This window comes from Ambystoma mexicanum, chromosome 5q, assembly GCF_040938575.1.
Source record: "Ambystoma mexicanum isolate Mex_15411 chromosome 5q, UKY_AmexF1_1, whole genome shotgun sequence".
NCBI lineage: Eukaryota > Metazoa > Chordata > Amphibia > Caudata > Ambystomatidae > Ambystoma > Ambystoma mexicanum.
Window position 1 is genome coordinate 419,122,189 of NC_090933.1, and position 14,839 is coordinate 419,137,027.

Genomic DNA, 14,839 nt, shown 5'->3' on the forward strand with positions numbered 1-14,839 from the left:
ATCCAGGTCCATGACAGTGTCCTGTTCTTCGATTTCCTGCAGCCAGACATGTTCATTCTGTTCTGGCCACTCACCCCTGACAAAAAGCTTGTGCAGGGGGTGTTCCCTAGCCATATTGATTTGTACTAGGGTCGCCATTTTGGAAATATCAATTTCTTTATTAATTATTTCGTGGTTGATTTATTTTTACTTTTACAAACAGGCCTGGTTTTGGAGCATTTGTTTTGAGAGGTGCTTGTACAGTGTAGCACAGTACACCAACCAAGCAAGGTGTCTCTACCCTGCAGGTTAGTCTGCTGTGTTAGACTGTCATGGGTGGCAACTCGAACTCAAAATCACGGCACAAGCCCCCACATCTGTTAAGGATTTCAATCAGGCAATGCACCCTGGTCTCAGCCTAGTATGCAGCGCACAAATGAAATACTTATTTTATTATGTCTATAGGTTCAATATTCTGAGTGATACACCATTCATATCACACCCCTTCTCAAAATACCCCCAGGTCACAATGGACCAGGAATCAGGCTGGTTGGTAAAGGTAATATTTATTTATTTATTTAAAATTCAAATCAAACATATGCTTTTAATATATGGGGCAGCAATCACCAATATGGTGACAATAACAGATAGGAAGATATGTAAAGCAGATAAATTCACTCTTAGCAACACAAAATATAAAACACAAGAGAAAATAACACTTTTGGCTTTTTTGAAAAGATAGCACTTCAGTTAAGATTTCCCCCTGCAAAATTCTCAACCCAAATATAAGCAATTCTAAACAGACGTGAGTAAGCAGCAGGTATCCAGGAATAAAGAACAGGAAACATAAGTCAAATCTAGCCTTCCCTCCCCAAACAAGAGAGGAGAACAGATTTGAAATCTTACACTTTTAAAATGACATTTGAAAATGGCTTAGCAAAACAATGAAACGTGTGCAAAAATCCTTAAATCAATATACATTTCTATGGGAGCAGCATTGGAAAGGTGCTTACAATCATGAGCTATAGTATGAGCAAAAGGATCTTAATGGAAGCTTGGAAATGAGTGACATTGAAAAACACACATGTTAAACTTTGCAGAATTGCAAATTCCTGCCTAAAATTCACTAAATGGTTTTTAAGAAAAACGGGTGAAATACAGTATTTTTGTGTTGGGATGTAGCTAAAGGTCGTATGTATAAGTCAGAGTTGAAATTCTATTAAATTGAGGGAGTTATGCAATGTTGAATGAGAGGTGTTTTTAGGAAAATAGAGCAGAGAAAAACAGGAAATTGGTTTTAAAATGACAGGTTAATTTTACTTAAACTAGATTTAATGGCTAAGAAAAAGAGAATGCCACAGGTGAATCTCCTCAGTTACATGGCCGTTGTAACCCTTCACGTGGTGTATACCCTGTTTCTTTATGGAAATTACTTTATTTAATCAAAATCACTAATGGCTTATGTTCTAGTAAAACAAAAATGAATAGAAAATTGGCGCTAACACTAGGAATCACAGACAGGGTTGCAAGAATGGTTGTAACAATATTACAGGTTCTTAAGGTAAAGATAGGATGGTTTAGAGATTGGGATAAGACAAGGCAAGGCAATATTTGCTATGGTTTACTATGATTCCTATTAATACTTACAGTCCACTTTAATTTAAGATTTTGGACCGTCAAGGGTTCTGGTCATCACATGGATCGGGACTAACAAGAGACAGCAGGGCACATCTGGCAGAATAGGATCAGCTGGGTGGGTCTGGTCCCCTGGACTGGCACCTCGGACTTGAGACTGCACTGGACTGCACTGGTTACTGGAGATCGGAGATCAGTGGGATAGCGAGTTTGGAGCAGGGAAGCATTTAGTGGTAGCAAGCCAGACTGGATCAAAATGCTTCCCTTACGTTTTTGGGATGGCTTGGGATGGCTTCAGAATTTAGGCCTAGCTGAAAAGGCGTTCAGCAATGCAGAGGCCTTGGCTTTGCAAAGACATCTTGAATCAGGAGCAATGATGGAGGATTCAGGAACAGGGTACCACGCAGAAATCAGGGTGAAGTCAGGAATCAGTGTCTGTGTGTTGTGAGGTTCCCTTATTTATCAGGCCAAATGACATCACTAAAGTTTATGGTAGGGGCAGACTTACAGCCCACACCCACAATGCTATGATTGGTCAAAAGCACAGTTTCTACGTTGCCTTTTGCTGGTTGGATGACAGAAAAAGGATGTCAAGTTTATGGGATGGTTTTTACAATGACTAGAACCTCCCCTAGCCACTGGAACCGAAATCTAATTTTCCCACGAATACACATTTATGTAGTTATGCCCTCTAGGAAAATCATATACATAAGTTACATATTTCGTTGGTCACATTTCAGTCCAACTCCCAAGTCTGTGGGACCTGGTTTAGTCTTCCTGTTGAATTTTGGCAATTTTAACCCTGAAAGGTTTGGCCTAACATTTCCCAATTCTGTACATATATGAGCAATTATCCCTAGAATATGTGTACACAGCGTTATGTTTGCAACATTAATAGTTTCTGCATAATTGGTCATTCTTTATAACTTCTGTTCCTTACGCAGTAAGAAGTCCTACCAAGTTTTCAAATGGATAGCACAAAATCAGATTTAGATGTATGCACTTTTCACATTTTTTCTCATTCTTGCTGCCAAGTTAAATGACTTGAAGTTCAGTGGCAAAATAAGCATTTTAAACACAAAAGTCACATGTCAGTTTTTTTCTATTTCCCAAGTTTAAGCAAATGTGAAATCCTTTGAAGTTGAATGAGGGGCCTATCCCTGGAGAGTGATGCTTCTTGCCCCTCCCACTGGAAGGGTGAGTGTCCAAGCCTGCTATTGTCTTCGCCTGGGGCAAAGAGAACGTGTAATAAAGTCCCTTTGTCATAAGTACTCAAGGCCTCCCAGCAGTAATTAGCCTTTCCTGTGCCAGCCGTGGAGGTGTCAACCTTTCTCAGGGCTAAGAACTGATAGAGCAGGGTTTTCTTTTTATTATAGTTGATTAACTCAGACTGGGTTTAGCTTTAAGTTTCAACTTTTTAAATCTTTCCTTTAAACATATAGGTGGATTTTTATTATTAGCAAATCCTTTGACATTCTTAAATAATTAAAGCCTTTACACAAGAATATACTTTAAAAACAGGTGATTTTGCTCTTCATTCATGAAAAAGCACATTAAAACTATTTCTTTAAATCCGCTTTTCATCTGCAGCAAATACACATTTTAGTCAGCACTAGTTCTTCCCTTGAGTACTGGAATGGTTTGCAGCATGGATACATGTATCTTGCCTTTGTTTAGAGTTTCTCTGGACAGCTGTTTCTTGATATTTGTTGAACAGAAATAGCTGTGTTTTTCCCCGTGGAAAATGAAAACAAGGGTTCCTGGGTTGCTTTTTCATAGATAGATTTTGTAGGAGCTGTCATTCCAATGAGGTCCGGTTCCTCTGAGCCACACTGGATGATCTTGGGCATTGCAGGACCCTTTAATCTCATTGATTCAGTAGAAATGAATGGATCGAGTGCAAAAACAGCACTTTTTAAGGTTAGGAAAATGTCATTTTAAAAGGCATTTTTGGGTTTTCATCACAATGATGCTGTTTCATTCACTTTGCACCATGTTGACTGTGTCAGAGCCCACTGGCATGCTCCTGTAGCGAGGACTCTGTTTTCACCCCCCGCTGAACTGTGTGTGGCAGGGTGTGCAGCCTTTTCTAGTTGTGACACAAATACAGTTTTAAAGATTTTAGCGCGCACAGTAGTCAGCACGGTCATTTTGGGCTGTTTCCTTCACCATTGCAGTTAAGTGATGTAGTGAGGCACATTGAAATGGGTCAAAATATCCCACAAGCCACAAGCTCCTCCTCCTGCAGGTATGGAAAAGGTAGAAACACTTGCAATTTTCACTGTAGCAGCCACAAAGTACCACTTTAACTCCCACTTCCACTCCGCACGGCTAATGGAGTTAAATGGGAAAAGCAGCCAAGTCCAGCCACAAGCTCCTCATCCTGCCGGTATGGAAAAGGTAGAAACACTTGCAATTTTCACCGTAGCAGCCACAAAGTACCACTATAACTCCCACTTCCACTCCGCACTGCAAATGGAGTTAAATGGGAAAAGCAGCCAAGTACAGCCACAAGCTCCTCCTCCTGCATGTATGTTAAAGCCACAAAGAACCACTTTAACTCCCACTTCCACTCCGTGCACTCTCCACGCTCCAAATGGAGTTAAATGGGAAAAGGTATGGAAAAGGTAGAAACACTTGCAATTTTTCACCGTAGCAGCCACAAAGTACCACTATAACTCCCACTTCCACTCCGCACTGCAAATGGAGTTAAATGGGAAAAGCAGCCAAGTACAGCCACAAGCTCCTCCTCCTGCATGTATGTTAAAGCCACAAAGAACCACTTTAACTCACACTTCCACTCCGACTGTTATTGATAAATGTTCTGAAAGACATCATTATATGTTTCCTGGTATCTGGCCAGTAATTCCGGCCAGATACCGGGAAACGGACCGTCCGTTACAAGGACCTGATATTCCGGTAATACCGCGATAATACAGGTGTCGGCAACAGCGGTCATTCCCCATTCCGTGGACTCCATGGAGGGAATTGACCGTATTTCCAGCAATGGTAATACTGATGCTGGAAATACTGGGTGTTTTGTGCCAGTGGGGGCCTGTTTTACCTCCCGCTCTTGTCTGTAGGTAAATCAGTGTACCCCCACCAACAAACTTGTAATTTAGCAGTACAGAAAATTGCTGGGAAATAACAGCACTTTTTTTCCAGACCGCTAAACTTATAATGGCCCCCTTGGTTATTTGTCCTGAGGACTTTCTTCGATTGGGAAAGACTAATTCCATGAAACTGGCACATTACACTTTAAGGCATGTTCACTTCCTGTGATTTCACTTTCCATTGTGTATGTTAAAGAGTGCCCACACTTATTTAGAGCATGTGCCCTAACTCAAAGCCCTATTGTTTGGCATAGTGAAAGAGTTACACCATACTAGATATGCATAAATGAAAACAATATGTTATAGCAATGCCATTAAGACTGACATCATGACAATACTGTGAGAAACTCGTTTCTAAAGGGATCTCAGGTTCTAAAAGACTGCATTAATGACATGCGCCCTCTTGTATGTGATAAGATATTCTTTTTAGAAAGACATGAATATATATAGTTGAAAAAATGTGGACACGTTAATGTGAACACGTTATTTGGGACCTAATGATTACGTTTAGCAAATTGTTTTGCTCAAAGAGTGCTATTGTATGGCTTTGGTTTAGCTCTCTGTATAAATATGACATTCCCCCTTCCCATCCCAACCTATTTAGCCCATATTAGTTTATCTCTCTGTTTCTGCTGTCTTGTGTCTAGGTTTCAGTGTGAATGCCAGCATAACACCTGTGGAGAGACCTGTGACCGCTGCTGCCCCGGATATAATCAGAAGGCATGGCAACCCGCAACAATTGACAACGCCAATGAATGTGAATGTAAGTCACAAAATTCATGCTAACGCCATGCTAACTTAAAACAAAAAAAAACTTCCTTTGTTCCTCAATTATCATTGTCAGTATTGGCTATAAGGTGTAAAGTCGAATTCCCACAAAAGAAACAATAATTTAACGTGCTTATAATAAATGGCAATATCAGTAAGAAGGCCTAAACATAATATTAATACCCAGCGGGGGGTGAGGGTGTTACATTTAATGAGTATGAGGTGGTCTTTACTTGGTTCTTTTAGTTGCAGGTAAGTACACAGGGGTAAGTAGGGCAAACATAAGACAAGTCCATGCGAGAGAAACATCTACCGGTCCCCCTATGCCAGGCATAAGTTCCCAACTGACTTTTCTGGAACACAGTACCTACATCATCACATTCTAGTCAGCCAACACTTCATACCAAACATTCCAGGCTCAGACACACACACATACAGGAAATCGCCTCATAGCCAGAATAGGTAAAACACAACACATCTCCCCCTTACATAACAATACATTGAAAGGAAGAAACAGAAGGCACAGTCGTTACTGAACAATATATATATCAAAAACAACTATCCTTCTAGATACCCATGCAGCAAACCGCTCCAAGCATAAAGCTATTCCCCTCCAAGTCCTTACTGTAGCTTCCAAATAGCTAACCCACTTCCAAAACACAATCACCAGTACCATAACAGGCCTTTTATGGAACTCGCTACAAGGGAACCAGCCCACAATCCTGTGCATGACCATTACCAACTCACATCACAACAATAACCTTGCATCATCATTCGCCGACAACAAGTTGTGCTAACACAAACAACAGGGTTAAGCCCCACTAACCGCCTAAAGCGTACACATCTTAACTCCACTGTGGGCGTCCTCAAAACACCCTCTAGTGCACCAACCAAAATGTCGGTATCCCCTAACACCAACATTGGCACCAACCAAAATGTCAGTATCAACATACCATCACATTGACACTAATTGTGAACCAACACCAAAAACTGGGCCTCCAACCCACACTACCATTGGCACCAAACCTGAGCGACCAAATACCCACAACTGAGCACACTACCATTGGCACCACTCTAGGCACCAAACCTGAGTGACCAAATGCTCACCATTGAGCAACCAATGCTCACACCAGCAACCAGATGTTCACAACTGAACAACCACATACTCACAACTGACCTTACATCATCACCCACACACATTCCTCTAGCCAAACCAAATGAACGAATTCAGCATTAAAACTTGGAAAATAGAATTTAAGTTACACCATGAAAGAGTCCCAAAAATATAATGCTTGCAGAGTCCAACTTGGAACGTACCTGTGGAGGAATTGTTAGGTTAATGGAAGGCATAGCATGACTGAAAATTTCCTCGAAATGCAGTAGGTCCAAAACACAAGAATATTACCAAAATGACCAGCGTCCTCACCCTCACTCACAACCATCACCCACACTCATTCTCCACCCAAACCAACTGGACAAATTCAGCAACAAAAATATGGTAAACGAAATTTAGGTTGCGCCACACAAAAGTCCCACAAATGTTATGCTTGCAGAGTCCATGTTGGAAAGTACCTGTGGGAAAATGGTCAGGTTAGTGCAATTAAAATACATTACTGAACATTTCTTCTGGTTGCATTAGGTCCACACAATTCTCAGAAAACTTGCCAAAAACGCATTGGCACCATGAAAGACCAAAAACAAATTGGCACCACCAAAACGCCACTTAACTCGGCACCATACCACCATATGGCTCCAACACAAAAACTGCCCACCATAGAGTCTTCACATGCCAAATATTAAGGCACTACCAAGACCGGGAACCACTTCCCACAACATAAAGCACAACCTGCATATATTCCCAACACTGTGTTTTTGCTCACACAGCACCATCACTGTGACAACACCACACCAACAAGATCAGCAGTACCTCATCACAGCAACTATTAATAAAAGCATTTGTGCCAAACAACACAGCAACCACTGCATAATTCAGTATCAACAACTGATAACAGCACACAACAGTGACCCCCCACAACAACATTGTGTTAGAAATGTAGACACCACATTATGCACTACAAATTTAAAGTTAGCATAGAGTATTACTGAACACTTTGTCGTACTAGGTTTAAGTCACCATTGCCAAAAGCAGCACCAAAAAAAAACTTCCTGTACTTGGGATCGGGTTGCAGTCCCTCTTGAACAATGCGACAGGCTCTTTATCACTTATGTCCAAGTCCCCCCAATCCTCATTCCCATCGGGGACTCCGCTGACCAGTTCCTGACTCCATCATCCATAAAAAAAATGTGGTAGCCTTCATGGAAAACGTTGCATTAAAACGAAACAGCTAATGCAGACCAACCCGTCGCACATCCTCGAATATCTGATGTTTAAGTTAAAATCCTCCAAACTAGCCCACGTTTTTAGACATTGAATGAACACTTCACAAAGTTTTGCTTTGAACACTCGTAGTACACTGCAATGTACTTCCTGAAAGTTCCGCTTGACGCGCCAATGCACGTTACCGACGTAGGAGGGTCCTTTACTTCGAACTTTCATAATTACTTCCTTGTTTCAGTACATAGAATGATCTGGCCCACGGGCACATTGGGCATGTAGTAAGGTCTTCTTTCTCCAAGCTGAAACACAGTTTACTGTGATGTAGACAAACAGCTCACGGCCCCAGGAACGTTAGACCAACGTTCTTTAACAGCGGACCATCGCCGATACCCCACACTGGTCTGTGACATCACCATTCTTGCCCGGAGCGCTGTTGTGTGCAGAGCTTCCCGCACCAACCGTCACTGGTACTCTCACGGAGGAATTGCCTCCAAGGTCCTGTGAGATGACCAACAATGTCCACAACACGTTGAGACTACCTAGCAGGTACCACAATGAATGACGCTACTGCCTGTAAACTGTGAACTCTGCGGCCGCTCCTCCTTATTTCTTTCATCAATGCTGGGCACCTTAATCACACATTATTTCCCACTAGTCCCTTACGCGCTATCATATTTGGCCGTTACTCAATTCCAAGACCAAGATCAGCTGCATTGACAATCGTGCAGCACTGCCCCCCAAAGTCACCATGCTGAGCCTGCCATCCTTATGCAGGCATGGGGCGCGCTTACCTTGGGGCCGGGAGGGGGCGGTGGATGTCTCTGAATCCTAGCTGCTTTATGGTGGGCAACTTCTTTGCCACCCTTGTATTCCTGGTAGTTCAGATCCTTTTCTGTAACACCTTCCCTTTGCTCCTTTACCTTTCCTGGTACCTTCAGACTCCACAAATCCTCGTTGCCAGTGTTACATTTAATGAGTATTACTGTACAAATTACTCAGGAGACTTAAATAATATAGGTGGTCTTTACTGGGTTCTTTGAGTTGCAGATAAGTACACAGGGGTAAGTAGGGCAAACATAAGACAAGTCTATGGGAGAGAGACATTCACCGGTCCCCCGTGCCAAGCATAAATTCCCAACAGACTTTTCTGGAACACAGCACCTACATCATCACATTCTAGTCAGCCAACACTCCATACCAAACATTCCATGCTCAGACACACACACATACAGGAAATAGCCTCATAGCCAGAATAGGTAAAACACAACAGAGGGCAATGGGGGTGGCAGCCTCCCAGACAATCAGGAGGTGCGGAGCAGGGTAACTCATGGTAAAATCCAGGCTCTGAGGCTGCCATCTTCCCCGCAAAGAACTGATGTAATTGCGCCATGCTCCCCTTCCCCTCATTCCACCCACCCCGACCCCAATTTCCACGTCCCTCATCCACCCCCACCACGCCCCACTTACCTGTTGCTCCTTTGTCCCTTGCCGGCGCTGGGAACACTTATGTTCCCGGCACACCTCTATTGTGGCAATGGCCATCATGGAAAGGGAGAAGGGACTACAACATGCCTGGATGCTAATAGCAATAAACCCCTTTCAACGGGGGGAGGGGAGGCTTTACCAGGACAGGTAATGCCTGGGTTAGTGTTAAAGCGTTCGCTTCACTCGGGCTTCTAACTGGCCTGGGTAATATTTGGCCCAGTTGGCTGTCAGAGTTTATTGCTTAATTCTTGTAACAGAAAAGTACATCACTGCCAATAATACAGTTGACTTCTGATGTCACAATGTCTCCTGCCTGAGTCAGCTCTCCGTAAAATTCCAATGGCTAATAAAACATTCAATTTGCATCCATGGCAAGTGCGTGAGATAATCTGCTCACCCCAAACACAGTCTGAAACTAGTGATCTTAGCCCGCGTTTGGGGAAAGCTGTAAACTATGCACATTCACCCCACATAAGAATCCTCCACCCGGTGCCCTCCTGCATCATCCAAGCCTCTTCCCACTCTCCCTAGCTGCACGATTCGGTGCCCCATCCCTCCCCGCCTCCTTACCTTGGGGCCACTCCACTGTTACATCCAGTTGCTGGCTGCCCTCAACCTTTCGTTCATTCTTGCAATGCAGATGCATATTGTCATGGCTTTTCCATGGCAGCCATTTAGTTTCAGTTTGCCTATGTAGGGACCACGTGCTTGCCGCAGGCCATTTAAAAAAAAATATTAGCCCCTCGGTCATTGGCCCCATGATGCTAATAGCAATAACACCTGCGGCGGAAGGCTGAATTGGCCGGTAACGGCACAGAGCCAAGCAAAATGGGCCCTGGGCCGTTACCTGATCAAGGCCACTGTACCAGGTATTATGCTTAATTACAGCCATTACAAGCTTTTCAATTTCCTTTCTTGCACACTAATTTTCATGATCAAGTCACAATCACACGATAATAAATAAGGAGACATTCATGGTAATATGCCAATTTAATTCACTGGTTCCATATAGCAGAGGAGAGTAGCCATCTCACTCCATGTTACAGCTTAATCTAAACCGAGACGATGTCAAGAGACCATGTATTAAAGGGGATTATAAGAGTGATGATGTAACCACATATTATGAAGAATAAAGTTCCCACTATTGTAGTTAAGAAGGACCTTGCAAGTCACTTTGAAGCTCTGTGACCTTACAAAGGAAATCAGTATTCCGCCTCATTGCTCTAATTGGGCACAGATCTCCTCAGTGATTTGCAAGATCCGTATAACATGCAGAAGGGGAGTACTGCATGCCATAAATAATGCATGAATGCCTGCAATATCTATATGTAATACATGCAGCCTGTAATATCCCTAAAAAAGCCTGGAAGCAATGTTCTTATTGCAGGCTAGTTGTGAGTTTGCAACCGACCTGTAATAGGAAAATGACATCACTACTGCTCTGTTATCAGTCATTATGCTTCAGTTGTAACATCACAATTCCTGCTGCTTCAGCCAGCCCAGAGCAGAACTCCAGCTACCACTTAAAGCTGGGACAAGCTTCTGTAACACTCTTCTGGGATTAATTGACAAGGGACTGTTTGTGGTAGATGATTTACTTTGTGCACTTCTCAAGTTTAACACACCTGAGCAAGAATTAGCATGTGTTTGCTTATTTTGAAGGACACAATGAAAACTTTTTTAAATTCATTTTATTAAACTGCTTTAATTTTCTACAACACATTTCAAGTTGCATGTCAGCTTTTTGAAATCCAAACGCATCCTACATTAAATGTATGGAACAACAAATTGAAGATCTCTTACATTAGATTAAGCAAGAGGCCAGGTAGTAAATGAAATTATAGTGTGTGGCCATGCATTATAAGGAATACAAATACCCCCTAATGTAGGTAAAAAGGATGTTAATTAGTTACATGACCTTATAAAGGAACTTGGCCTTCGGCCTTTTCACGGTTTTATTACATGGCACACTCCAGCCAGGGACTCCTTCCCCGACAATGAATGTGGTGTGCAATAAAACGCTTTTCATTTTTAATATACTACGGATTCTTTTTGAGTAGGCCTCCAACACGTCTCACACCCAACCTCCACAAACACCCTGTGTCACAATGGACTAGAAACCAAGCCGGTGTTGTCAATAAGGTATTCATTAATGTATTATTTAATGAAATAGGAAAATCAAACAATTTCACAACAGCCACCAATGTTGTGGCAACACAAATGCAATGATCCCCACAGAACAATTAGGTTAAGATATCCTATTACAGTTCACACAGGTCTTAAATGGCAAAACCAAAAAAGAACAATTTTCCAAATCGCACCCCCAAACATCAATTAGACTTGATTCCTTTGAATGGAACGTAGTGGCAAGGAGTAGGAATAGAGAAAAAAATTGAATTTGGGGTAAAGCCCACCACCCCAAGATGGGAAGTCAGCAACGAAAGGGAATGCCCGTTTTTGGAGCAAAATGGCAGAATGGGATTTTGATTCTTACAACTGCTAGGGGACAAAATAGAAGGAAATTCATATTGCTTACACTTAGGAGATAGGGAGAGTTTAGGGAATACTAATCAGCACACCAGGGCAAAAATAGAAATGATGTGGGAAAATCGGTTTTGGGAGAAAAGCAAATGCAAAGGGAAAATACGGTGGCAAATGGAAATTCCCAACAAGGGGAAGATTTGTGCTATGGAGGGAGTTGTTTCCAGCCACCTGCCAGTAAAATTAAGTGCAAAAAATACAAGTACCAGAATACTTAGAGTCAATTAACCTGCCACACCTGAAAAGGAAATGAAGACATGCCTGAAACAGTAAAGAAACACAGCCTCCCTGAAGATTGATGGAATCATGAAAACGTGCGTTTGGAGGAGAAGCTTAACTTGACTGGTAACATAGTGCCTGCCTTACCAATATTTAAGCAAATGGAAATTTGTTTATATTGGGGCTTACAATGACAGCCAACTCAGGGAAGGGGTTTAGCTTACAATAGGAACATCTGTTTTCAATGACAAGGACAGAGGCACATAACAGATAGACTTTTAGGCAAGAGGGATTGCTCAAAATAATAAAACCGGTTGGGGTTTAAATGGACAGATGCAAATAGGGATTTGTTTGGTAATGCACACAATACATGGACAAATTCTGTTTTCAGCTACAACATGACTAATTCTTTTGAGGCAACACCTTAATGACTACAACAATTAAATACAAACACCAGGTACAAGATGGTTGATTTTGAATTTCAACAATCTTGTACCGTGAATTTCAGTGGGGGAATTTATTGATTTACTTAAAAATATACTAAGGATTTACACAAACACTGAGAGGCTTCTCAAAGGAGATATGCTTGCATATACAAGCAACTAAGTGATTTGTCTAGGGGGAGATGACTGGATTACACTGGCAATTTGGGGTTTTCAATGGGGTATTGGATTAAATGTACTGTTCCAAAAATGAAGGGTTTAGGCAATTTAGGGGTGGGGTTATATGCTACTTACAAAGTAAGCCTTGGTTTAGGAGTCAGGAAAGCCAGCTGGATCTCAGGGCACTGGACAGCTAGGGCAAGGGGTCTGGTCACTGCACTCTCAAAGATGGTAAGGTTCAGCAGCCTCCTCTCTGTCCTCCTTCTCCTGTCTCCTGGTTTTTGTGTGTTTCCCTGACCTAGTACAGCCCCCTTATATAGCACAAATGACATCACTAACTTTACAATCTAGGAGGAGTACTCTGTAATTATCCCGGCTGCTCAGATAGGACAGTTTACCATTCCTCTCTCCATCCCTGGCATGATTGGTTCAAGGGAAGAGAGCACCATCTGTCTGTTTGCATTTATTACAACTCTTTGTTCTCATTACCACTGTGAAAACCAATTCCACAACATTGCTATGCTATGGAACAAATAAAATAAACATAAGAGATCACAAAGAAAACACGTAATCAGTTCATTTCAAAGCAAAATTCATCTTTTATTATATGCATGACAGCAGTCACTAATCTCTATAAGCAGCACTCTAGCAATGAGTGCCTTCAGCATTCCCAGCCCTCCCGGCTGCCCCCCAGCAATGCTCTACAACTCCAGCTCTCAGACCAGCTGAGCCTAGCCTACTGCATCTCTAGCAATGCTCTCTCAACACATTAGCAAATAGCAAAACCCTACTAGCTCTCAGCATATCTCTATCCCCACACAAATCTCTCTCAACCTGCTGATGAGACAGCTCCCTTTCCTCCAGCTCTCTAGCTCTCTCTAACAGCAGGTCCCTCCAGCCACACACTCTGAATCTACTCCCCTTCTCAATCTACTTCCATCTGCTAATGCTGATCTCTCTAACAGCCACTGTTATACATTAGCCTCGTAGTGCTGTGACGCACTCTTATTACATATATGCGCAGCAAGCATTTCATGGAAAAGAGCATGTGTCTATCTACGTGCATACATTGTTATGGTGTGAATGTCTCTCTCTAAGAACAGAACAAGCTATCATTAACATTCTCGCTTTGAGACAGCAGTCTCGTCAGAAACTCAAAAGAAAGCATCCTTCTGCTCAGCTAAAACATTCTCTTGCAGACTGAAAAACACATTTACTGCAGTCAGCCAACCAAGGTTGTCACAAAAATAGCTGATTGTCTGCCAAGACTAAATGTTTTTAAACATTTCCACACTGTGTTTGGCTGCGCAAACAATTTCCCTCTCCACGCAACAGGCCGAATTCAGAAATTAACAGACACTAAGCAGATTCTCTCTCTAGCGCCTAAAAGCACACTTTGTGCTATCCCATGACTCTCAGCATATATGGAACCATGATAGCTTAAACATAGTGTTCAAACATAGTGCATGCTAACTAATGCAAAATGAATGCATGGATTATTGGATTAATTCTCTCATGATAACCACCATAAATAAATCCAGTTTCACAAACAATCCTTTTATCATGTGATAATACATCCTAAGAATACTATTACTAGACAGGTAGTGTGAGGTGTCAGTCGTAATACGGATAAGGAACAAGCAAGAATTGTAGCTAAATACTCAGAAATACTAAGAAATACCAAAACATACCAACGCAATAACATAGGCATTTCAACAGTGGTCCTGGAACAGTAATACCATTGAAAAAGACATAGTGACACTCATCAGTAGTGTTCTGGTAAAACAAAGCAAACCTTATAACATGGTGCAATATTCTCTTAGTGCAAAAAGCATATGCAAATCTCTGGCAATCTACCATGAGCTGACAGGTGTCTCAGTTCTCTAGAAGCATACACATGGCATGGATACTAAACACGCTCTAATATTGCATACATTGTCAGTATCCTATTGATCACTGCAATCACTGCAATAGTGAACAAAACGTGGTGCATTCCATTCTAATAACCTCAATACATTGCTCTAAATGATGCATAGCAATTCGTGTAAATAGCCACTATCAAGCATGTGCATTCTAACCAAGCATGTCTCTGTTCAAGCATGTGTACTCAAAAAGAAAACAAAGCATAGCAAATCGAAGAAAGTGTAGCATGTGTTACA

At 42.0% G+C, this 14,839-nt stretch overlaps 1 protein-coding gene across 2 annotated transcripts in view; it reads left to right on the forward strand.

The window, feature by feature from the left end:
• Window positions 1–14,839, forward strand: part of LAMA3 (laminin subunit alpha 3) — a 1,348,901-nt gene that overhangs the window by 327,386 nt on the left and 1,006,676 nt on the right. For both annotated transcript variants that reach the window (XM_069620910.1, XM_069620909.1), the window contains exon 7: window positions 5,375–5,490. In XM_069620910.1, coding sequence (XP_069477011.1) covers window positions 5,375–5,490 — 116 coding nt within the window. The remainder of the gene's footprint in view (window positions 1–5,374; window positions 5,491–14,839) is intronic.